Source organism: Candoia aspera, chromosome 1 (genome assembly GCF_035149785.1).
Source record: "Candoia aspera isolate rCanAsp1 chromosome 1, rCanAsp1.hap2, whole genome shotgun sequence".
NCBI lineage: Eukaryota > Metazoa > Chordata > Lepidosauria > Squamata > Boidae > Candoia > Candoia aspera.
The window spans coordinates 231,403,100-231,428,201 of NC_086153.1; the positions used below are offsets into that span (position 1 = coordinate 231,403,100).

Here is a 25,102-nt window from a genome sequence, read left to right on the forward strand (position 1 = left end):
TAGGTAAGAAAAGAAACTCCAGTCCAGAGAAATCCATTTGGAGAACGGGATTACAGAACAGGTAAGGGATGAGTGAAGGCTAGATGCAGATTAATTAGTTTGTTCTTTACAGCCTGTGATTTGATCTGTGAGGCTTTTGTTGGGTATGTGTGGGCAAGGGAAGGTTCTGGCTGAAGGGACAGTGCCTGAAATCAACCTCTCCAGAAGTCATTGTTTTTTTCGTTCTTTTTTCCCTTTGTCCTTTTGCACCTTTTCACTATAAATCTTGTTCTAGTTTTATACCTAATAAACATACTCATTCTGTGGGAAGCCTTTAGCATGTCCCCCTTCCTGACAGAAATGGGTTGCTATTTTCCTCCTCCTGAGTAAACCAAGACAGAAAGGGATGTCTCTAGAAAAAAGTGGCTGGTGGCAGCATTACCAAAGTGGCTCTTCCCAGGACAGGGTGCAGTAGGATATAGTAATATCTTTGTTATTGTGTAGAGCCCAATCTATCACATCCAAGGTGTGCATGTACCCCATTACACCTCTTTAGGAATTTATTGTCAGTGATGGCATGTAATTGCATTTAATAAAAAATAAAAATAGATATTCCCTCTTTTTAGCTGAACGTAGTCTCAACATTGCTGAGGAGCTTTTATCAGTTGAAAGAGAATTATTTCATTCTGTTATGCTCATCACTGAACAGAAACTAAGTTTAGCACTTTGTATATGAAGAAATATTTCAGTAGGTAATATATAACTGCCTTGATCTTCTCATGACTAAAGAAGCTGAATCTGTAAGTGGGAAATTGTTACTTATAGTGTTATGAAAAACATATGAGGCCTTTATTATTGCTCTGTAGGTTGACTGCTTATTCTGCATAGTGGACATGGTATACATTGAGGGACCACCTCTCCCAATTTCATTTAGCCCGTCCCATTATATCAAGCAGGGAAGGCATATTACGGGTTCCATCTGGCAGGGACTTGCATTTAGTGGGTCTCAGGAGGCGGGCCTTCCCTGCTGTGGCTCCCTCCTTGTGGAACATTCTCCCCCTGAAATTAGGCTTGCTCCTTCCCTGCTATCGTTTAGGAAGTCCCTCAAGACCTGGTTATGTTGTCAGGCCTGGGGGTCTTTGGGAAAAGGAGACATTCTTAGATGGCTCCACTATGACTGACATTCTTGTTCTCTCCGCAGGGTTGGTATATTTTAATTTTTTTTAAAAAAAATGATAATATTTTTTTAATAATTACTTTTATCTTTTATAAGGATTGTTTTTTTATTTATTTGCTGTTTTTATTTGCTTGTTGTATGCCACCCAGAGTTGCCTTGTGTGAGATGGCATATATACTGTATATACTGTATATGTGAGCAATAAATAATAAACACCAGTAATGCATGTTGAAGGAGTATACACCTTGGAGTTGTCTACTCTGTGTAGTTTTACTACAGATTGAAGGTGCACTTTTGAGATAGTTCATCTACAAATTATCCAGTGAGGTTGAATTTAAGTAATTCATCCTCTGTTTTAGATTAGATGTTACATGTTTAAGTAATTTTGTTAATTGATTAGATAACGGTGATTTAGCCGAGCAACGCTGCTACGAAGTGACAAATTGCAAGTATATAGTTACAAAGGAAAACGTTTGAAAATTAAATACAATTTATATAGTTGAAAGGATGTTTTTGTTTTGTTTTGTTTCGGATTGCTTTTTCTTGTACAGGTGTCCAGGACTCAGCTTTTACGTTTCCCCAGTCATACCCATTTACAATGCTGTGGTCTTCCTTTTTGTGCTGGCGAACTTCAGCATGGCCACTTTCATGGATCCTGGCATATTCCCTAGAGGTAAGCATTGTTCCAGTTTTTTGCAAAACATAGATGTAAAAATGGTGATTATGACTGTGGCTATTTCAATTTTCCATATTCGAGGCATTTTCTTTTTACATTTATGTAAGAATTTTTTATCTTAATAAAAATGTAAATATTTGCCTTTCTATTACAGGACCAGGAATGAATATTGAGAATTTTAAATCATTGCTCAGTGTCATTGGACACCATGACCATATTTGCCTGTAATAATAAATTGGAATTTCTCAGTTTTACCAGTAAATGCATAGGATTGTTTCTGTTCCTTTTGCCTGGTTCCTTTTGCCAGATGATCTGGCATACACGCTTGGTTCTGATTATTGGTGTACTGCTTATATCATATAAGCCATGTTTTTTGGCTGGTTCAGCCAACAGCTAATAATAAATTTTGGTTTCAGCAAGAAATCTGCCTTACCATCAATACAACGTATTTATCATTACAAATCTGGAAGGTGGGAATGTGATGATTTTTTTCTTTTTTCTTTTTTCTTTTTGTCCTCTCCTACTGGGTTTGATGGCTTTCTTCTGCTTTAGCTGAAGAAGATGAGGATAAGGAGGATGACTTCCGAGCTCCCCTATACAAAACTGTGGAGATAAAGGGTATTCAGGTGCGCATGAAATGGTGTGCAACATGCAGATTCTACCGGCCCCCACGCTGCTCCCATTGCAGTGTCTGTGACAACTGTGTGGAGGTAAGAAGATAAAAAGAGAACAGAGCTACACTTAAGAGATTGGAAATGCTTATTCTACATGGGATGATGTTCGGCATAATCTGGGCTGCTTTTAATCAAGTCTAGAACTTGAGTATTGAGTGTCAGGTTTTATAATCTAATCTGGAGAAGGAAAAGGGGAAGGAGAAGGGAATAAGGGAACTCATAGGAATTTCAGGAGGGGGGATCTTAATGTACTGTTCCTTGTTTTTATGTCACTTTTTTTCCAAAATGGGAGTTCAAGGTGTTACCCATAAGCTTTTCAGATTCCTCCCATCCCGGCTTTGAACAGACCCAGACCTACTTAGCTTCAGTAGGGTTGCTGTTTGACATGTTTTCAGATTATACCATAGTCATAAGATACATATTACACAGTCATTGCATGCAGGCTTATTTCTCCTGTCTTCAGGCAATACCAGTTCATATGGGACACTATACTTTATCCAGACTGCAGCATGTTACAAGCTCAATGCCAATGTTGTCAGATGCTACAATATGCTTCTTCTAAGATCCTGTGGTCCGCTCTAAAGATAGCATTGAGAATTTGTGGACATTCAGAGTAGGGTTTAGACTGGCAGGCCAAAAAGGATTGTTTTAAAGGTGTATAGCAGGGTAGCTATGAAAGATTAAAAGCATCTTGGAAGGAAAGTTTTCCCATAGCAAAAACCCTTTTGCCAAAATTGTGATGGGGGAGGGGGCTTTCCAAGGCATATTGGGAATACAGAGGTGGGGAATGTGTTGCCTCAGATGTAAACCTAGAGAGACATTTATATTTCCACTGGCTAATATTCGGGGGTGGGGGGGAGTGGAATGCAGTTCAACAGTCAGTGTCTGAAGGAAGTTATTCATCTCCCAAGGAGGCAAGCATTCCAAGAGTCTTTGACAAAGAGTGGGATTACCCTTCCCCAGTTGTTTCACCACAGTCAGTCTAGACTGAACATTGTTACAGTCCAGAATTCCACTCTGGACTTGAAGCAAAGAAAGTTTATCTGAGGTGAAACAAGCTATTTGAACCTAATTTTCTCTGCTGAACAATCCAACAGAAATGTTTGGGAACATGCTCAGTAACTTTGTAACTTCTGTTTGTGAGGCCTGGGAAATTGGATAGATGTTACAAACTATATACAGAGAACTGGATGTAGAAGAATGCATATTCTGGCATTCTTCATGTCAAAACTCATCTGTCTCTCTCTACACACACACACACACACACACACACACACTGCATGAAAAGAGAGGAAAGGCATGAGATCAATCAAATCAATAGTCTACCGGTTCATTACGACTATACCATTCTTACAGGAGTTACGTTTTACATTCTGTCATGTATGGAAGTAAATATTTGAATTGTAGTCAGATGTACTGTAGCTTAGCATAGTTTTATTAATATTATACAACTATAGAATGGCTTTCTAGAGGGATTGTTCCTAACCCTTTTTTTTTTTTTTTAATTGGAAGGAGTTTGACCATCACTGTCCATGGGTGAACAACTGCATAGGAAGACGCAATTACCGCTATTTCTTCCTGTTCCTGCTCTCGCTTACCGCTCATATCATGGGTGTATTTGGTTTTGGTTTACTGTATGTCTTGTATCAAGTAGAAGAGCTCTCTGGAATCCGCATGGCTGTTACGTATCCTTTAATTTTTTCAGGAACAAGGAACTTCCTGGTAAAAATGAACCCTGGCTATGAATTGTTAGGCCTTCTTGACACAGTGCCACCTGCCAGGTGGGAAGCTAATCCCCAGATAAGAAATGAATTGTGAACCTTGGGTATTGTTCCTTGACTTTGCTGGCAGTATGGCTGTGATGTGTGTGGCTGGTTTGTTCTTTATTCCTGTAGCTGGCCTTACAGGATTCCATGTGGTACTAGTAGCCAGGGGTCGTACTACAAATGAACAGGTATCTAGTTTGCATTTTGTTTTGTTGTTCATTTCACTGAATTTTGTCTGACCAGTTTTTGGTCTTTGCAGGTTACGGGCAAATTCCGAGGTGGAGTAAACCCATTTACTAACGGCTGCTGTAAGAATGTCAGTCGTGTCCTCTGCAGCTCTCCAGCTCCCAGGTAAATTCTGTTCCACCCAAGTAAGATGGAGAAGAGGAAAAATAAGAATTATTGTCTTTATTGTTAGAGTGAAAAGTAAGGGGGAGTTTCTCATGGTTAACTATATGAATGGTGTAACAAGGAGATGCTGTGACAGATGGCCATCCAGTCCGAAGACCTCTGAAGGAGAACCCACCATTTCATGTGGCAGCATGTTCCACTGGCTGATAGCTTGTACAGTTGGGAAGTTCCTCCTGTTGTCTAGCTTGAACCTCCTTCCTTGTAATTTTAACCTATAGGTAGTCCTCGAGTTACGATGGCAATTGGGACTGGAATTTCCATTGCTAAGCAGTGTAGTCATAAAGTGTGACATCATGTGACCGCATCACTTAGCAATGGCAATTCCTGCAGTCTCCATTGCCATTGTTAAGCGAGGATTGTGGGTTGTTAAGCGAGCACCTCCTCGCAACTTCTTGCTGGCTTCCAACAACCAAAGTTGAGGGAAGCTGGCAGGAAGTTGCAAGTCCCAGGAGGCTCACAAGCAGACCAGCAGGCAGGTGAGTGACTGATGCTGGGTGGGGGAGGGTACACAAGGTGTGTGAGTGGTGGGGGGAGGCAGCACACGAGTGTAGCAGGGCTTGGGGTGGCTGCTGCCAGGTGGGTGACTGGAGAGGTGCAGCATGAGCACAGTGAGGCTCGGGGAGGGTGATGTGATGGACTATAATAATGCAGCTGGTTCTCAGGAAGAAGGGAGCACATTCCAAGGAGGGGAGCAAGATAAGAGGAAACACAGTCCAGAGCTGGAATGTGGGAAGACTAAGAGCTTCGGACTAGCCCCACCCTAGGGCCTCCCAGGTTATTTCCCCTTAGGTTAGGTAGAATAGCTTTAGTCTGGCAAGATTCTGCCTATATGGTGTGAGAAAATAAATAACTGAAGTTTGGCTGGACTGATTCTTTGCCATTCTTGGGCTAGACCTGACAGGTACGTGGGTGGCAGGGAGGTGCAGTGCGATCTCAGCAAGGCTCAGGGAGGGTGTATGAGTGGCAGGGGAGGCATGGCATGGATGGGCTTGAGGTGGCTTTTGCTGGGTGGGGTAGGGTGCACAAGGATGTGTGAGTGGCTTGGGTAGGCACGGCGTGGTCTCAGCGAGGCTCGGGGAGGATGCATGAGGGTGTATGAGTGGCCAGGGAGGGCGCGCAAGCGGCCAGGAAGACATGGCACAAGTGCTGTGAGGCTCGGGGAGTGTGCATGAGGGTGGCCAGCAAGGGGTGGCGCAAGTGCAGAAGTGCTGGGGGAGGATGCATGAGTGGGGGAGACTTACCTGAGCAACTTGCTACCTTCCTTGCCAGCTTCCCCATTGACTTTGCTTGTAGGAAGCCAGCAGGGAAGGTCGCAATTTGCAATCATGTGACCGCAGGATGCTGCAACCATCTAAGTGCGAGCCAGTTGTCAAGCACCCAGATTGCGATTACGTGACTGCAGGGATGCTGGGATGGCCAGAACTTCAAGGACCAGTCATAACCACCACTCATTCAGCCCCATTGTAACTTCAAACAGTCACTGAAGAAGTGGTCATTAACCAAGGACTACCTGTACTGGTTCTGGTCCTCCCCTTTGTGGTGATAGAAGAAATCTGATCCTTCTTCTGTATGACAACCCTTCAGGTATTTGGAGACTAGTATCATATGTCCCCACAGTTGTCTTTTCTGTAGGCTAAAAGAATCCCGGCTCCTCAGCCTTGAAGAAGGTGTGCAAGAATTTTTTTTTTTAACCCGTTCAGTCGTGTCCAATTTTCGGAGACTGCCTGGATAAGTCACTGCAGTTTTCTTGGCAAGGTTTTTTAGAAGTGATTTGCCATTGCCTCCTTCCTAGGGCTGAGAGAAAGTGACTGGTTCAGGGTCACTCAGCAAGAATGCTTAAGGCAAAATACGAAAAAACTCAGCCCTGGGAAAGAAGGGAGGCATGAGAAAGACTCAAGGTGGGGTTATTGTGAGTTTCTGTTTGATATTAGAGGGGGCAGAAAGAAACTTTGGCAGGCTTTCAAGATTCAGCTGTACCCTATAACAATATAGTGTCCTGTAATTACTGTGCTGTTGGTTTCCTGAGCTAGCCTACTTTGAAGAACTGATAATGGGAAAAGCAACTGGTGGTTCCCCACTTTTGGAAGATGAGGGGAGGGGGGTAAGACGTGGAGGCACTGCACATAGTAGCATCAGTCTGAATAACCTTCTGTTGAACTTTGATTAGCCCCAGCTTTGGCTGCCTTCCAGTAGCAGTTGACGATGGAACTCCTCTAGAGGGCACTTGGAGGATTGAGAGAGATGCTTTTTTAGTAGCTGCGTTACACTGCTGGCTCATGTTTAACTTATGATCAGTAAGGATACTGCTTTCACCTACTGTATACTACTTCTAAGCCAGGTATCCTATACTTGTGCCTTACATTTTTCTTACCTGGTTGTTATTAGGGAGAATATTATGAGGCACTCTGCCAAAGGCTTTGCTGAGATCCAGATACACAATGTTGATAGTATTCCCCTGATCTGCTAAGGTGATAACTCTACCAAAGAAGGAGATAAGATTAGTCTGGAATGATTTGTTTGTGACAAACCCATGGTGGCTTTAGTTAATTATTCAGCTGCTCCCTGTTTATTCATTTGCTTGAGGAACTTGCCTAGTATAGATGATAAGTTGACAGGCTTGTCATTTTGTGGGTCCTCTTCCTTCCCGTTTTTGAATTTGGGGATAACATTTGCTTTTCTGGGACCTTACCAGTCATCCAGGAGTTGAGAATGGTTCTGCAGTCATTGCCCTGTAATCCATCTGGCCTGGGAGACTTAAATTCATTTAAATTTGTTAAGTTCTTTTTTACTCTCTCCATGTCTTTCCAAGCTGCAGTTCTGTCCACAGTGGCACAACAGTGGCTGGATACAGCTCCATTTCACTTCAGAGAGAAGGCGGATGCCGAGGAGTTCCCTCTTGTCACCATCACTCATTACTGATTCACTGCTTTCTCATTGTATAGGTCTAACCTATTTGACTTTCATGTTGTTTCTCACACACACAAAGGGTCCTTTTTTGTTGTTTCTGGAATCTCTCTCAAGCCTCAGACCATTCGGAGCTTTCGCCTTTCTGACTGAGATAGAGAGGAGTACAGAAGTAACCTTGAAGAAGGAATGAGAGTGGTTAAGTAAACATCAACTTAACTCTGAAAGAGGAGTGAGTGAGTGAAAAAGAAACTCAAGATTGCCCCACCTTGATTGTCTTTGGTATAATAGTGGGAAGAGAGAGACTAGCAGGCTTTCAAAATTCTATTGTTATTATAACCTGCAACAGTAAAATTCCAGTAGTCTGTGGAGTCTCTTTCCTGATCTGAGCTACCCTGAAGGATTGACATGAAACTACCTTATATTCTTTGCTAAAGTTCCCCTCCTTTCATTTCCTGAACATGTTCTTTTTTCTTGTCAGCACTTTAGAGCTCTGCATGCATCCACCCCGGTATCTTCAGAATGTTTGGTTTTTCCCCCTTGCGCCTTCAGTATCTTATTTTGTAGAATATCCCATCCTTCCTGGAACCATTGGATGCCATCTACCTTCCCTTAGAGTTCATCAAATTCTGTTCTTCTCAGGTCTAGTACGCAGGTCTGACTCTTCTCAGTTCCTTGTTTTCTGGATATCACAAATGGATAACATGTTCATTTTTCCCAGAGGTGCCAGCTGCCTTCATCTTTTCAACCAATTCTTCCCCATTGGTGATGATTAAGTCACAATAGCAGACCCCCTTGTTTGTTCTTCCACATTCTGACAAAGTGAACAGCAAGAGATGACAAGAATTGATTAGACCTAATTGAAATCCCCCATTATCCCTATTGCATGCCTTTTTGAAAGACTGGTCATCTGGTGCAGAAAGGCCTCGTTCATATCTTCTTCCTGCCCAGGTGGTCTGTGAAAAACTCCCACAGTGGTACCACTTTCCTTTCTTTTTATTGTTACCTGGATACTTTCCACAGGATTTCCATCCTCTGGTTGCTGAATTTCTATGCAAGTCTATTTTCTCTTCATGTACAGTGCAACACCCCCACCCTTTCTATTCAGTCTGTTCCTTTTGAATAAATTATAGCCTTCTAATGTTGTGCATGAATCATGAGTATTATCCCACCAAGTTTCAGCGATGGCTATCACATCATATTTGTTTTCCTGAGTTGAGATCTCTAGTTCTCCCTGGGGAACTGTTGTTTGACAGAGCAGCTGTATGTTTTTCCTCCCCCTTGTAGATTGTAAAGGGTGCATGCTGATCAGTATCTAGAGATGTGGGAGTATTAATTTGGTATAAAGGTTGACTTTTGGAGACTGATCTCTTTCAAAGTGCCTCTGACCTGTTTTCCAAATTAAAGAATACAATTAAACTTTATTTCTCTGACTTCGGTCATCTGAACTAAGGCTTTCCTTGGCTGCTCCCAGCATTCTACTTCTTAGGAAAAACTGCCTTTCTGAGTTATACCTAGTGTTCCTAGTTTATATAATAAGGAACACTAATTAGCTCCAAATTAAAAATATGTGGTATTCTTACTGAGGCCTCCAGCTGCAACATGCTTTTGTATTACTAACATCTCTGTGCATAATTAAAGAGGAAGAACACTGTATGAGTTGCCATAAAACCAAGTTTCCCCTTTCAGGCTCTGCCAGTATCTGAAATGTTGACAAATAGTATTAGGACAGTACAGCTTTCAGTAGGCATGTATTTCTGCTGCTTAACTGTGCAACTGCATATAGATTATTTTTCTGTATACAACATACCTATTTTGTAATGAATCAGAATCTACTAGCACTATATTCCCCTGCCCAACATTACCAAAATTCTGTGTATGAATTTATTCACATTTATAAGATTGTATTGAAATAAACTGTTGTGTGCAAAAGCAATTTCTTTTCATAAGATAAATAAAAAAAACTGGAAGGATAGAATACATTTCCATGTTTTTCTATGTTATTCCTTTATTCTGGAATTGCAAGGTAACTTTATTAAACAATCATTTTATCTGTGATTTTCTCCATTGCTCCTAGTTACTTCTAGAAACTGCCGGGTTTGGGGTTTTTTCCCATTGTTGTTCTTTTGTCTTCTGTTGTTTTTGTGTTTTTGTTTTTTGTATTGTTCTTTGTTTTTAAACGTTTTTAACTATTGTAAACCACCTGAAGCCGCTAGGAATCAGGCAGCATATAAATTTAATAAATTATTATTATTTGTCTCTATCTTTAAAACAAGTAGTCCTCAAATTACCTTGGCAATTGGGACTGGAATTTTTATTGCTAAGTGATGTGGTCATAAAGCCTGTTGTCTTGTGACCACATGGCTTAGCAGCGGCAATCCCTGCAAGTCCCCATTACCATCATTAAGTGAGGATCGTGGGTTGTTAAGTGAAGACCTCCTCACAACTTCCTGCCAACTTCCAACAACCAAAGTCAGTGGGGAAGCTGGCAGGAAGTTTCAAGTCCCAGGAGGCTTGCTGGCAGTAAGTGGTTCCTGCTGGAAGAGGGAGTGATGGGGTGCGTGGGTAGACAGGGAGGAATGGTGCGAGTGCAGCGGGGCTTGGAGTGACTGCTGCTAGGTGGGAAAGGGTGCATGAGTGGCCAGGGAGGGGGTGAAAGCGGATGGGGAAGTGTGGCACAACCAAAGCAAGGCTCTGGGAGGGAGTGCGAGTGGGGGAGACTTACCCAAGCAACTTGCAACCTTCCCTGCCGACTTCCTTATTGACTTTGCTTGTGGGAAGCTGGCAGGGAAGGTTGCAAATCATGAACATGTGACTGTGGGACACCACAACCTTCCTAAGTGTGAGCTGGTTGCCAGGCACCCAGATCGCAATCACATGACTGCAAGGGTTCTGCAAGGGTTTTTAAACCTAACTGTACAGACAGACAAAAGAAAGAGAATAAACAAGACAAAACAAGTATTGTGTTCACCTGTAACTTTTGGCTTTAATTACAGATATATTTTTCAACTCCCTAAATATTTGGATAGCTTATACTTAAGTAAATACAGAATAGCTTTCTCAAAAGCCAGATTAAATGTATTGCCATCAAATATGCTATATGGTAGATTTCAAAAAATTCCCATCTCTCAAAGATTTTGTCCCTGTAATGATCCTGATCCTGAAACTGGATCATATTTTATTGCATTGTGAATTTTATAAGAGTCTTTGGCAGGAAGTTATCTGGCCTATTTTAAAATCTAAACCAGAAAGGGATACTTCTGAGTACGTAAAAATTTTACTTGCTGATGAAAATCCTGAGATCACAATGGCAACAGCCAGGTTTTTAACTGTGGTTATAAAAACAAGGTTTTTAGTAACAAATTTCTTTGTTACTAAAGTTGGGGTAGGAAGGGACGTGGTGGCGCTGCGGGTTAAACCGCTGAGCTGCCGATCGGAAGGTCGGCGGTTCGAAACCGCGCGGCGGGGTGAGCTCCCGTTGCTAGTCCCAGCTCCTGCTCACCTAGCAGTTCGAAAACATGCAAATGTGAGTAGATCAATAGGTACCGCTTCGGCGGGAAGGTAACGGCGTTCCGTGTCGTCATGCTGGCCACATGACCCGGAAAATGTCTACAGACAACGTCGGCTCCAAGGCTTAGAAACGGAGATGAGCACCGCCCCCTAGAGTCGGACACGACTGGACTTTACGTCAAGGAAAACCCTAAAGTTGGGGTTTTGTTACTGAGTTGGGCTTTTAAGTGAATCATGTAATATTTATCAGATATTTTATCTGTTAAACTGCTTTATCTAATGTTAGGTCTGGATTATATTTGTAACTTGTTTTTGGGCCTTCTGGCTGTAAAATAAAATTTGATTTTGAGAATAAACAAGTTTATTTTTGTACTTAGTTTTTAATTATGTATTTATTTTGTTATAATTCATTTTTATTTATAAAATGCTATTCCATTGAGATAATACATGAACGTTATTAACTTCAGGGAAATACAAACTGTCTTGAGATGTTGACACACCATTAATATGTCTTCCAGTCCATGCATCATAAGCCCATAAGAATATAACATACAGCTTTTTATGTACCACAGAAATGCATGTGTATGTGGGTATTCTGTACTGCAGAAATGGGATTGAGGTTTTGCCATGAATTTACAGTTGACATTATGATTCCATTATACAAATTTCTTCAAATTGCAAAAAGTATGTATCTCAAACCTTATTCTGACTTTAAACTGTCTTGCTGAGCTAGGCAAATAAGTAATAACATGCTTCTTGGGGGGCACTATCTTACCATGTTTTATGTAATCATTCATCACTGATCACTAGGTATCTTGGGCGGCCAAAGGGAGAACAGACTGTATTAGTGAGGCCTCCATTCTTACGGCCAGAAATATCAGATGGGCAGGTTGCTGTGAAGATCATGGATAATGGTATCCAGGCTGAGTTGAAGAGAACAAAGGTGAGGAGGACATGAAAATGCTGCACAAGCAGCAGCTTCAAAATATTCTTGGTGTTTCTGCAATGTGAGTAGGTATCAGATGATTATCTCAGGCATTGTTCCTTACTAATATCACTCCTTGTTTCAGCATTTCCCAGGAACTGAGTTTCAGTATCCCCGTGTAACTAACACAACATAGAAGTTGTATCTTACATCATTCAGTTTTTCCCTTTCACTTCTCACCCAGCAACTGAGACATGCACAGTCTACAAGAACATTTCTGGAAATGCTGGAGGGGTTATTGGTCATTTTAAGAGCATTGAATCTTTATCCAACCAAAGACAATGTTCATAACTTTGATTCCTGCCATTCTTCTGATTGTACCTCTGTATTTTGTCCCTGCAGTCCAAAGGAAGCCTTGAAGTAACAGAAAGCCAGTCTGCTGATGCTGAGCCGCCCCCGCCCCCCAAGCCAGACCTCAGCCGCTACACAGGTCTGAGGACGCATTTAACCCTGGCCACCAATGAGGGTAAGATGGATTTGCTAGAAAGACAGGGCACACAGTCAGTTAAGTGCCTGTGCAGTGATCTGCACCAGGGAAAGAGTGTCTGGATCTGCATCACTGCAAAATCAGGTAGCAGTGCTTGCGGTTATTGAACTAAAACGTAATGGTTCCTTTTGAAGTAATTAGTAGGTCAGTTTCATGATACTATTGATGTGGTTCTGAGGCAGTCATCTTGTTCACGATACAATCGGCTGTCTTTTCTAGAGTCCACATGAATTCCTGGAACAGGTATACATTTGCCAGCTAGGATATGATCTTAGTTGTTATTAGGGTTATATTATTATAAGAACACATCCGTGTGTATACAATACAGGAAAATATGTATTCAGCATTTAGTTTTGAAGGTTTTCATTTGAGTACCTTCCATCCCGCGGTGCTGAAAACTGAGAGCCTAACAAGTAAGGGCTGATGAGACTTGCGTGCATAGGATGTATGTGGATGTGATCTCTTAGATGGGAAAATGTTCCTGTTGCTAAGTTTTATCTCCACTCTATGCATCTTTTAGTTCCTGGCTGATCTCTTAACCTTCAGGACAGATTACTGTTACTTGGTTCTCACGGTTCAGTCATTTGCTATCTATGGAACTTGAGACAGGGATTCAAGGAAACTCCCAGGGCAACATTGAAACATATTATATGTGACACACACCCTGTTTTCCCTTTCTCTTTACAGATAGCAGTTTGCTAAGTAAGGACAGCCCTCCAACTCCAACTATGTATAAGTATCGACCTGGCTATAGTAGCAGCAGTGCTTCAGCTGCAGTGCCTCACTCCACTAGCGCCAAGGTAAATAAGCTTGCTTAGCACGAAGAACGGAATGCAGTGGATGATCGTGCAAGAGGGGGAGGTTGGAAGGGGAATTTGGTTTGAGACTATAGTGCCTCAATTGGATTGATGTGCATTTTTATAAGAGGGCTTAGAAGACCTCAGCTGGTTGGATCAGCCTTATTTTTTTACTAGAACCCTGAGACCTACTAATTGGAGCAGAAAAAAAATGGGTCAAGGAAAGGAACCAGTCATCTAATGTTTTGGAGAACATTAATGAAACTCTGTTCCAGAGATCCTTTTGCTCACTACTGCTCTATAAAATACTTTCTCTTAAGCCAGAAATACAGAACTCTAAAATAATATATATTGGTAATTATAACATGTTATTTAATTACAGCCTCCAGTCCTTTTTTATAATGGAGGTCTTACAATTTCTGAATCGTTTTTTAAAAAGTGTCCGTTTGCAAGCTTTGATCTATAAAACATCTTGGAGAGAATCTTCTATTTCCAAGGAATCATTTTGCCTTTCTCATCTCCTTGTCTTTTTTGACACATTGTAGTCCTAAATTCATTGTTAATTTCATTGTTTGTTTTTGTTTTCAAGGTTGTATTATATTCACCATCACCTCCTTCCTGTTCTTAGTTTGCAGCCTCTTGCAGTGAGACCCAAGCTGCCCAAAGTGTTATATATAACTAACTTCTACAGGGATAGTTGTATTACCTTGTGCAGGAAAAATAGCAGGAGTATTGTGGTATTTTTAAAAGCTGATCATTTTACAGTGAACTCCTGTCTAGTCAAAAGGAAACCGTACTAAGTTCTAGGGGTTTACTCCCAAGGAAAAGGAAACACTATACGCCACCTTGAGCTCCTGAACAAAAGTGGGATAGAAGCCCAACAGACAAATCTAACAAAATTTCAGCTGCTGTCAACCATAGAATCATTGTTGCCTAAGTCTGAGTTTATTTAGAGCAGAGTAACCATGATTGTATTAGATGCCAAGTTAGACAGTCAGGGACTGCAGCAGCCAGCACGTACTATACCTTTCCATAGTTTTGCTCCCCATCATCCGTCTTGTCTTAGCTATGTATGAATCATACAATATTTCCTCTGTGTGTGTGTGTGTGTGTGTGTGTGCGCCTGAGAGAGAAAAAAATTAGCAGTTTAAATGCTTAAATGTTTTAAGGTTTTGCATTATTATTTATTATGTATTTAACGGTTCTTTTAATTTATTGTACACTGCTTTAAAATAGATTTTTGATATTTTAATGCACTGTGAATTGATTAAATAATTAAAACAGATTAAGCTTAGAAATATAACTGAATCCGTATCATCCGGGGCATTTATAGCTGAGGCAGAATTTAAATATGTGTATCCTAGGTCCAAATTCAGGATTCTGTTGCATTATACTGACTTTCAATAAGTAAATGACTATAATTTGTAACTTGAATAACTTGAAAATTTACAATTTCTATATTAAGAAAACTGATTTTTTTCCCTTCTAATATGCCTATAGGACACCTTGAAGAAGCAAATTACGTACTTTATTTTTCATTTCTTATGCACAGCCCAGGAAGCTATCAAATGACTCCTATATCTTTTACTCCCTATGGCAGCTAAGTCGAGGAGACAGTCTGAAGGAGCCAACATCTATTGCTGAAAGCAGCCGAAACCCCAGCTACCGCTCAGAACCAAGCCTGGAACCAGAAAGTTTTCGGTCACCGACTTTTGGGAAGAGTTTCCATTTTGATCCTCTATCCAGTGGTTCCCGCTCCTCCAGCCTCAAGTCAGCTCAAGGCACAGGCTTTGAAATGGGCCATCTTCAGTCAATCCGCTCCGAAGGCACTACTTCCACCTCTTACAAGAGCTTGGTGAACCAAACGCGCAATGGGAGTTTGTCATATGACAGTCTTCTCACACCATCAGATAGCCCTGATTTTGAGTCGGTGCAGGCAGGTCCAGAGCCAGACCCGCTCATGGGATACACGTCTCCTTTTCTTTCAGCCCGTATTGCTCAACAACGGGAGGCTGACTTGCACAGTCGTTTTCCAAGCTCTGGTTCACCCAAGCACCAGCAACCTCGTGATTCTTCACCAGTCCTCTATGACAATCTTTCGCGCCACATTGTGGCTTCCATGCAGGAACGGGAGAAGTTGCTGCAGCAGTCATCTTTGCCACCATCCCTGGCCAAAGAGGAAGATACAGGCCTGGGGGATTCTGGCATCCAGTCCACACCAGGATCCAGCAATGCCCCACGAACGAGTTCCTCTTCGGACGATTCAAAACGTTCACCTTTGGGCAAAAACCCACTCACCCGCCCAGTGGCACCTCGCTTTGGCAAACCAGAACCACCACATGCACTTAGAGTGCGCGCGCTGGGTTCACCAGACCAGCTTTCAGCCTCCCACATGGGCAAATCTATGTCTTACAGCAGCCAAAAACAGTCGCCTCAGGCTGTCGTCCCAGAGACTGAGGAGGTGGCCTTGCAGCCTTTACTGGCACCAAAGTAAGTACAAGTGACACCTGTCCCATTCTTTAAGTGTTCCTTGACTTAGTGGAGGATGAACCACATTAAGATCTGCCCCATCACTGCTCTGACAAAGGATTCCAAGATAATTGTGATTCCTTCCAGCAACATCTGAAGGAAACAGCTGGGAGTGATCTACAAATAGTGTCTGCTCTCGTCTGACCCTTTCTGCCCTCCCCTTTCCTTCCCATTCTCCAGTGTGTGAACCAGTCCATTTCCTCACCCTTAGCTGTATTATGCAGGGTACATTACATAAGATCACATTCTTTTTTGTGAGCTGTGTGGCTTTGTGAGATGATCATTGGCTTTCATATGAGATCTTTGAATCTTTATATTGCCTGCCTGATTACTACCTCATATATAAAAACACTATATGTAATATAATTCATCTTCCTATGTTTCTGTGTTCCTCTTCCCCATTTCTTTTATATTCTTCAGATACATTTGAGGCCATGCTCAGCAAGTAGATGGAACAGGTTGTAAGAAATAGCCCTTTAATATGTGTGTCCTTTCCTGCAAACTTTTCTTGTTCTACAATACACTTTCTTTTATTCTTTCCATAAAGTGCTGTATTTCGGCTAAATGTGGAATCTGTTCAAGTTCCAGGTGTGTAGGGTCCTATCCCCTGCTGTGTTTAGCTTCATCTTCCTAGGATGCTAAAATGTTTGTATTGCCCTGTCAGTTCTTTGTGGGCTGACAGTCCACTGTTGCATTCCCCTTTATATCCCAGGCAATGCCAGTTATGTATCCCAAATTTTCCTTTCCTCAAGCTATCTGCCTGTGAGGCATCCTCCATTTCCATTGCCATTGAATGAGTGCTCACTTCCTGATGCCCTTGTATCCTTCCTTTTCCCAGAGACGAGGTGCAGATGAGACCCTCTTACAGCAAGTCTAATGGACAGCCCAGGACTCTGGGCTCAACCTCACCCATCCCTGGCCAGCCACCTCTCAACAGTCCCACTCGTGGAGGAGTCAAGAAAGTCTCTGGAGTGGGTGGGACCACATATGAGATTTCTGTATGAGGAGCTGATCTCCCCACTGTCTACTCCTCTTTTGGCTGATTTCCAAATGTCCTGTCCCTGATGAACAGGAGCCATGGATTTTGCTCAGCAAATGGTTGCTCCATCACATGCATGGACTTCTTTAAAAAAAGTAAATAAATCCAGGTTTTGGTGGGTGGGGAGAACAGAGGGGACAATTACCTTTTCAAATTAAACTATCTGAGAGAGTTTCTAAACACTACAATGGGATCTCAGCCTTGCTCACCTCCACAGCCTGCACTCTTCCTCTCAGCCACCAAGAGACTGCAGTTTGTAGCACACTGCCGAGAGTGAAGGGAAGGACTTGGTGTCAGCATCCTGGAATGGAAGAAAGTGCAGGCTGTAGCCTGTCCTGCTACCAACAGAACAGTCAATTGTGGACCTTGTGCAATCGCTCGCCTAGTGCGGTAGGGGTTGATCATTTTTAATTTTTTTTATTATTGCTACGGATTCTATATTTTTCCTCTTCTGAGTTACTGGGTGTGTGTATATATAAATATCTATAAATATATAAATATAAAAAGAAAAAGAAATTATATCTACCCATATTAAGGGAGGCAGGCCCAGTCACACTTCATCAGCTGGGCCTGAGGAAACCATGTATAAACCATGTTCAGGAGTATCTGGTGGGATAGAGCAGAATAGCCACTTGGTTTATTTTCAGTAGAAACCACTGCAAAACCACTACCCTGATAGGGCTGAAGAAATGCCAACATGAAATTTGATCCGGCCTGGTCCTCTCTGCCTCTGGCTGAGCGTGAGGAGGATTATTTGCTCCAGGAGGGAGCCTACAAAGGCACCACTTTCATTGTCTCTGGATTTTGGTGTGTAAGATATCCCCGTGAATAGAATTTTTTTCTTCCTGAAGGACTTGAAGGGTTTAGGAAAACTAGGGGAGTATTTGAGTTCACACTTTTTCAGTGTCCAGACAGATCTCTTTATTAAGAATGACTCCCAGAGAGAAAGTGCTGTTCTCTCTGAACCAGGACGCATGTGAAATGCTCGTTATGTATCTTTACAGCCTTGGGTTGTCTTTGAGGTGCTAAGAGGAAAGGGTAGCAGTGGGCCTGAGTCCCTTGTGTGGAGATATTATTTGCATTTGGTAAATCTATCCTCCAAGTGGTTTCCTGTGTTTTTTACCTTGCTTTTATGAATTGCTCCATATGAATTTCTTGTGGTATCACAGTTCTTTATTCCCAAACTGGGCAAGAGAAAGAAGAGAGAAAAAACTAACCAAAAAGCAATATTTTTTCCATATGCCAAAAATCTCTCATCAGGTGTAAAAGCCCATGGCAGTAGAAATCAGCAGCCCAAGAATCCAACATTCTAAGTCTCTACTGAATCTTTCTTTATGGCAATATCTTAAACTGTGGCCTCCGCTAAGCCACACTTTTATTTTTATTATGACTAGCCATTTTAAAATGAGGAATAAAAGAATACAATGAGCCATTTCCTCTATTCTTGTGTAGTTTTTATTTTGTTAACTGGAAGAAGTGTGGGTGGTTGTGCTTCAGTGTTGTTTGCAGCGGGCCCAGAATTGTTCAGTAGTTCATCACTCTGTTGTGGAGTTTCGTCACTGTAACTGCAACCATTCTGCTAATTCAGATGGTTTTCTTAAACAGGTAAGTGAGGATTACACATTCTAACATCTGCAATCCAAGAATTACACAAGCAATTATGAAGTAACCTGGAATTTATAACCTGGATTATAGATCTTGGTTCCGATAGTTTCTGATGGCCTCAGTGATTATGCCCGTAATGGGTATTTTCAGGTGATAAGTTTTGCCAGTTTAGTGCTTCTGAATGTGTTAGACTCATCACTAGACAGCATGACAATTAATTATAATGACTAAGGGATTTAGGCTGGGGGAGGCAGCTCTGGTAGAAGACCATCCACCCACTATGCCTAAGAATGCCTTTCCAATTCCCAGTGAGGAAACTGTCAGGCACTGATCAAGATGCTTCTTTGATTTATTATTAAATCTGGCTTCATCTCACTTCAGGCTGTACTCCTATTGAGAGTCATATTATTAGGACAATACTATGCTAAATTATAAAAGGGACGCGGTGGCGCTGCGGGTTAAACCGCTGAGCTGTCGATCGGAAGGTTGGCGGTTCGAAACCGCGTGGTGGGGTGAGCTCCCGTTGCTCGTCCCAGCTCCTGCTCACCTAGCAGTTCGAAAACATGCAAATGTGAGTAGAACAATAGGTACCGCTTCGGCGGGAAGGTAACGGCGTTCCGTGAGTCATGCTGGCCACATGACCCGGAAGTGTCCTATGGACAACGCCGGCTCTAAGGCTTAGAAACGGAGATGAGCACCGCCCCCTAGAGTCGGACACGACTGGACTTTACGTCAAGGGAAACCTTTACCTTTACCTATGCTAAATTATATGTAGAGGAGGCACCTTGCTCAGCCAAGTGGGTTCTGAGACTTTAGAATACAAATTAGATAATACCAGAGAGTCTTATGGCACATTAAAATAACAAATTGCTTGTGACATAAGGTTTTGGAAGGCGTTTTTCAAATCCAAATCAAATTAAGGATGAAACTTAAGTAGTCCCAGTAGGCAAGAAAGCCAGTTTGGTCTAGTGGTTAAGGCACCAGGCTAGAAACCAGGAGACTGTGAGTTCTAGTCCTGCCTTAGACATGAAAGCTGGCTGGGTGACCTTGGGCCCGTCACTCACTCTCAGCCCAACTCACCTCACGGTGGTGGTTGTGGGGAAAATAGGAGGAAGGAGTGTTAGGTATGTTCCCCGCCTTGAGTTATTAATAAATATAATAAAAGCAGGATAAAAAATCTAAAGGGGTGGGGGAGAAGCAAGACAAAGACAACGGAGGACTCTATAAACTCTCCTCCACTTTACTTTTTGGTGCCAGTGAGACTTTGCTTGTTTGTTGTTTGTTTGTTTAACACCCACCTTTCTTCCAGGAACTCAAGGTGATATTCATTACATTCCTCTTGATTTTTTTCCTACAACAAGAAGCCTGTGAATGATTGTCCCAAAGTCACCCACTGAGCTGCAGTGGGTGATGATGGACTTGAATGTGGAGTTCTCTGATCCTGTTGCAGCACATTAACCACTACAGGTAGTCCTCAACCTACAACCATTTGGTTAGCGACCATTATGATGGCACTGAACGAATGGTGGTTACAGCTGGTCCTCAGAGTTCCAGCCATCCCAGCACCCCCGCGGTCATGTGATTGCAATCTGGGTGCTTGGCTACCCATTTGCACTTATGACCGGTTGCAAGTGCCTTTTAATCATGTGTTTGCCATTTGCAACCTTCCCTGACGTCTTCCTCAGAAAGTCAGTGGGGAAGCCAGCATAGAAGGTCACAAGTTGCTGGGGTAAGTCTCCCCCACTGCACACCCTCCCAGCCCCTCTGCGCTCACGCCGCACCAGCCACTTGCATCCTTGCTGACCCATGCTGTGCCTCTCTTGCATCCCCGTGCACCCTCCCCAATCCGCACAGTGCCTCTCATGCACCCTCCCTGACCCATGCCATGCTTCTTGTGCACCCCCTCACACACCCCTGCACCCTCCCCAACACCCCGGCACAGCAGCTCTTGTGTACCCTCCCCAACACCCCGACGCATGCCCTTGCTCCCTCCCCCACTTGGCAGCAACCACTTACTTGGCTGTGGGCCTGGGACTTGCAACTTCCTGCCGGCTTCCCCACTGACTTTTGTTGTGGGAAGCCAGCAGGAAGTTATCTCGCCTATCAACTGTCAGATTCAGTTAATGATGACAACTGGGACTGCGGGGAAATTCTGGTCCCAATTGCCATCATAAGTGGAGGACTACCTGTACGCCACATTGCCTTCCCACTGACACCAGTGGGAGTTTATCTCCTAATTTAAACAATTCGTAGGCCAAGGTATTTTTGTTGGGACCATAAACAAGGAGAAGTAGTTAAATTTCCTTACAGTGCAACTATGCTCCTGATCCTGCTGTGGCTAAATACACATGGAAAAACATGCACATCTGTTGGTTAGGAGCTTCTGTATGTAATTGAACTTTAGTCCTGAACCTAGGCTTAAAGTAACTACACTTTATACTAAGAGTGAAAAAATAAGGTTTGAAAGCACAGTTTCTGCTGAGACCTTAATTCATTTGGAATACTAAAAATGGGGACTTGAGTTATTGAACACTGTATAACCTCATTCACCACACAACTTTAAAATGTGATTGACTAGATAATGTTGTGAGACAGAGAAAAGTGCTAAATTTTCCTTGAATGGTTTGATGAATTATTTCAGAAACATATAGGGGAGGGGAATGTGCATGTATAATATGATTGACCAAGAACCGATGAAAATGCTTCCACTCAAAACATTTAATGCACTGGACCATGTCACTTTGCTAGAAACCAACTATGGAAAGTGGATGTGCTGTTGTAAAAACTATTACACTTTTAAAATCATTAAAAATTGAATAAAGTTATACTTTTTGCCTTCAAACAGCAGTTAGAACTGACTTTCAGAACAATAAAGGATTATTAATTTATTATTTCATTGATATGGTTATCCACTAGCTGGGTGACTGGGTGGCCAACAAGGTTTAAAAACATCAAATAACAAAGGAATAAGATAAAGAATATGGTGCTGGGGCCAGATGCTCAACTCATATATTTACAATTGGGCTGGTGCCTGGCAGAGAACCAGGACTTCAGGGCTGCCTTAAAGATTGGCAGGGTTCACGCCAACTGAAGTTTGGGGGAGGCACCACCGCAGAAGGCATCCCTTCTGGGTCCCATAACGTGACATTGTTTTTTTATGGGACCTACAGAATGCCAACCCTATTGAACCTTACAGGACGGGCAGAGTCAGTCCTACAAACATCCAGGCCCTGCACCATGAAGGGTTTACAGGTGACTATTAACACCTTGAATTGAAGCCAGAAGCCAACTGGTAACTAGTGCAGCTCACACAGCCGTGTTACATGGGTGTACTGAGATGCACCCATAAGTACTTGTGCTGCTACATTCTGGACAGCCTCATATACAACATGTTTCAGTAGCCCAGATGAGAGATACTGAAGATGTGAATGAGTGAATACGATCCCCCAGTCCAGGAACAGGCACAATTGGTGCACAAGATTATTTTGCACAAAGGCCCTCTACCAGTAGGAGCCAGGCATCTAGGAGGACTCTCAAATTGTGCATCAATTCTGCCTGGGGTATTACATCCTCATCCAGAACCAACTACAAAAGATCTCTGGAGCCTGGTATTCCCCAAATCCACAATTACTTGGCCCTTCTAATGTTGAGCCCAGGCCTTTTTGTCCCAATCAGACTCCCATTGCATCCAGATACTGAGAGTTCACTCCACGTTGGACTCTGGCTTTGGTGCAAGTCCCATGGAGTTGAATTAAGGACATCCTAGCTCAGTCTCAAAGAAGTGGACAGGATTCTTGGGGCAAATGCATCCTTGAGAGAGGCGGTGGTTCCACCATCACTTTCTCCAGAAGCTATCCTTAGACTCTAGATGCATTTTGACAACTTGGTTCCGTCATTAACATTCCCTTTTGCAGCTTCAGAGGGCCCTGGATGAAGCAGATTATCCACACTCCTTTCAGATGGGTTTCAGGCCAGAGTACGGGACTAAAACAGCATTGGTCACACGGGTGACCTCTGGAGGGAGCATGATGGTGGTAGTGCATCCATCCTTGCTCTCCTTGATCTCTCAGTGCCTTTTGATACCAACAACCAAATCCCATGGTATCTTTCTGGGCCAGTTCCATGTGTTATGAGTTGGGGGCACAGTGTTATGGTGCTTCTCCTCCCTTTGGGGTTCCTGTCCGTGTTGATGGGGAGGAGAGAGTGGGATGCCTTAGAGCTTGACACTCTCCCTACTCCTGTTTAACATCTACATGAAGCTGCTGGGTTAGGTCGTTCGATGGCACAGTGTAAGGTATCAATATGCTGGTAACGCTCAGCTGTGTATCTCCCTCAGCCAGTCAAGTTATGCCGTAAAGGTTCTGTCCTAGTGCCTGGGGCTGCAGGTCTAGATGAGGAAGAACAGGCTTCAATTCAACCCTAGCAAGATGGGAGTGGCTTTGGATTTTAGGGCCTCTTGGATTTGATGATTTTCCATTTTTAGTTCTGGATGGGGTTGCACTACTCTCCAGAAAGAACCAGTGTACAATTTGAAGGTTGTCCTGGGCTCACAATTCCTGTTTGAAGAGTGGGTGATAGTCATGGCCCAGGAGGGAGGCGTTTTTTGAACAGCTTCATGTTGTGCATCAGTTGCACCCTTCCTGAATCAGGAGGCACTGTGCACGGTCACTCATGTTTTGGTCACCTCCCAGGTGGATTACTGCAGTGCACTCTATATGGGGCTGCCCATGAAGAAGATCCAAAAACTTCAGTTCGTTCAAAATGTGGTGGTGCAGGCAATTATAAATGTGCCTTGCTATGCCCATGTGTCAGATCATTACACCATGTTACACCTTTGTTCTACAAGCTGCATTGGCTCCCAATATGTTTCTGGGTGCAATTCAAGGTGCTGGTTACTGCCTATAAAACCCTACATGGCATGGGGCCAAGGGATTTGAAATACTGCCTTCCAATGTTTTTACCTATCCCATTAGGTCAGGCAGGATGGGCATGCTCTGGGTCCTGTTGATCAGGGATTGTCATATAGCAGGACCCTGGAAGCATGCCTTTTCCATAGTTGCTTCTGCCTTCTCAAACATACTGTCCAAGTTTAGGTTCATCCTGACTCTGATCATCTTTTGGATAGCCTTGAAGACCTTGCTGTTTCCCAGGCATGGGGTCAGGAGAGTAAGTGAGCCTACATTGTTGATGTATAATATCTTTGGCAGCTGCTTTGTGTTTTAGTTGGTCATGATACGTATTTTTTGTATTGTATTTTTAAATTTATTAGCCATCCCGAGTTGCATTAGTGAGATTGATGACCATATCAATCAATTTAAATAAAAATACCTACCTACCTACCTTGATGGAATCACTTGGTCAGCCCAGAGTTGAGATAAATAACTGGCAATCATCAGCATAGTGATGATACCTAATCCAATCCTGCCAGGTGACCTTGTCCGGCGGCTTCATGTATATGTTAAATAGGAGCAGAGAAAATGTCACACCTGGAGGCACCCCATATATAAGGGGTCAATCTTTTCTTCCTCCCCCAGCCTGGAACTAGTCTTGAAGAAAGGAAGGAGAGTCATTACAACACCGTGCTCCCTATTCCCAATCCCTTGAGTTGGTCCAGAAGGATCAGTGGTATCAAAAACCACCAGATCAAGAAGGGCCAGGATGGATGCACTACCTCCATCCTAAGTCCCACTAGAGGTCATCCACGAGTGCAACCAATGCTATCTCAATACTATGTCCAGGCTTGAAACCTGATTGAGAGGGATCCAGACAATTCCTTTCCTCCAGGGTTTTCTAAAGCTGTAGCCTGATTACCTTCTCTATAACCTTCCCTAAGATTGGGGACTGGTCAGTAATTATGCAAAACAGTTGGGTTCAACAGTGGTTTCTTGAGGAGAAGGCAAACCACTGCGTCATTCAGGGGAAGTGGAACTAACCCTCACTCAATGTGTAGCAACCTTATTATTTCAGGATCCTTATATAGATCTAATTTAAGTTTTGCCCTAGAATATCATGGTAATGTGGGAACTTGAATTTGATTACAAATTAATTTCACAATCTAGTAGGCTTCAAGCTAGAGTGAAACTCTAATGATCTAAGGAATTAACTCCTAATTTAAAAATTCTAATATCAAAATTGAATGTACTCCTTTGTTATGGTTTCAGCCTATTATGGGTCAAAGTCTTAACTGTGTTGCTGTTAATTTACAATCTCTTCATAGTAAACTAAAATTCCACTCTTTGTCTGAAATTCTGCTCTTAAACTTTTACCCTATTAAACTTTTACCCAATTCAAAATGATTTATAGAACAGAAAAATGCAATAGAATCAAATATTTAAATGCCATTAAGTCCAAAAGTTTATAAATACTCCTTAGTTCCATTTGCTACTGATGTATTTTCTACTTGATCAAATATTATGCCATAAAATCAGCAGTATGTTTTCCATCTAAACAGAATGTAACTACAGATTATTTCAAATGGATATTTTTTGCTTAGCTGGTGGTTTATCTATCCACATTACCAAGCTTGCATGAACCATTTTATTTTCTGCATATTTTGATGAAGA

General features: G+C 42.5%; 1 protein-coding gene across 3 annotated transcripts in view; it reads left to right on the plus strand.

The window, feature by feature from the left end:
• Positions 1-18,375, plus strand: part of ZDHHC5 (zinc finger DHHC-type palmitoyltransferase 5) — a 59,321-nt gene extending 40,946 nt beyond the window's left edge. For all 3 annotated transcript variants that reach the window (XM_063289107.1, XM_063289109.1, XM_063289108.1), the window contains 10 exons: positions 1,708-1,829; positions 2,385-2,542; positions 4,019-4,191; positions 4,358-4,460; positions 4,532-4,623; positions 11,908-12,040; positions 12,425-12,548; positions 13,257-13,369; positions 14,967-15,856; positions 16,734-18,375. In XM_063289107.1, the coding sequence (XP_063145177.1) occupies positions 1,708-1,829; positions 2,385-2,542; positions 4,019-4,191; positions 4,358-4,460; positions 4,532-4,623; positions 11,908-12,040; positions 12,425-12,548; positions 13,257-13,369; positions 14,967-15,856; positions 16,734-16,899 (2,074 nt within the window). In that variant the 3' untranslated portion in view covers positions 16,900-18,375. The remainder of the gene's footprint in view (positions 1-1,707; positions 1,830-2,384; positions 2,543-4,018; positions 4,192-4,357; positions 4,461-4,531; positions 4,624-11,907; positions 12,041-12,424; positions 12,549-13,256; positions 13,370-14,966; positions 15,857-16,733) is intronic.
• Positions 18,376-25,102: the final 6,727 nt, after the last annotated feature.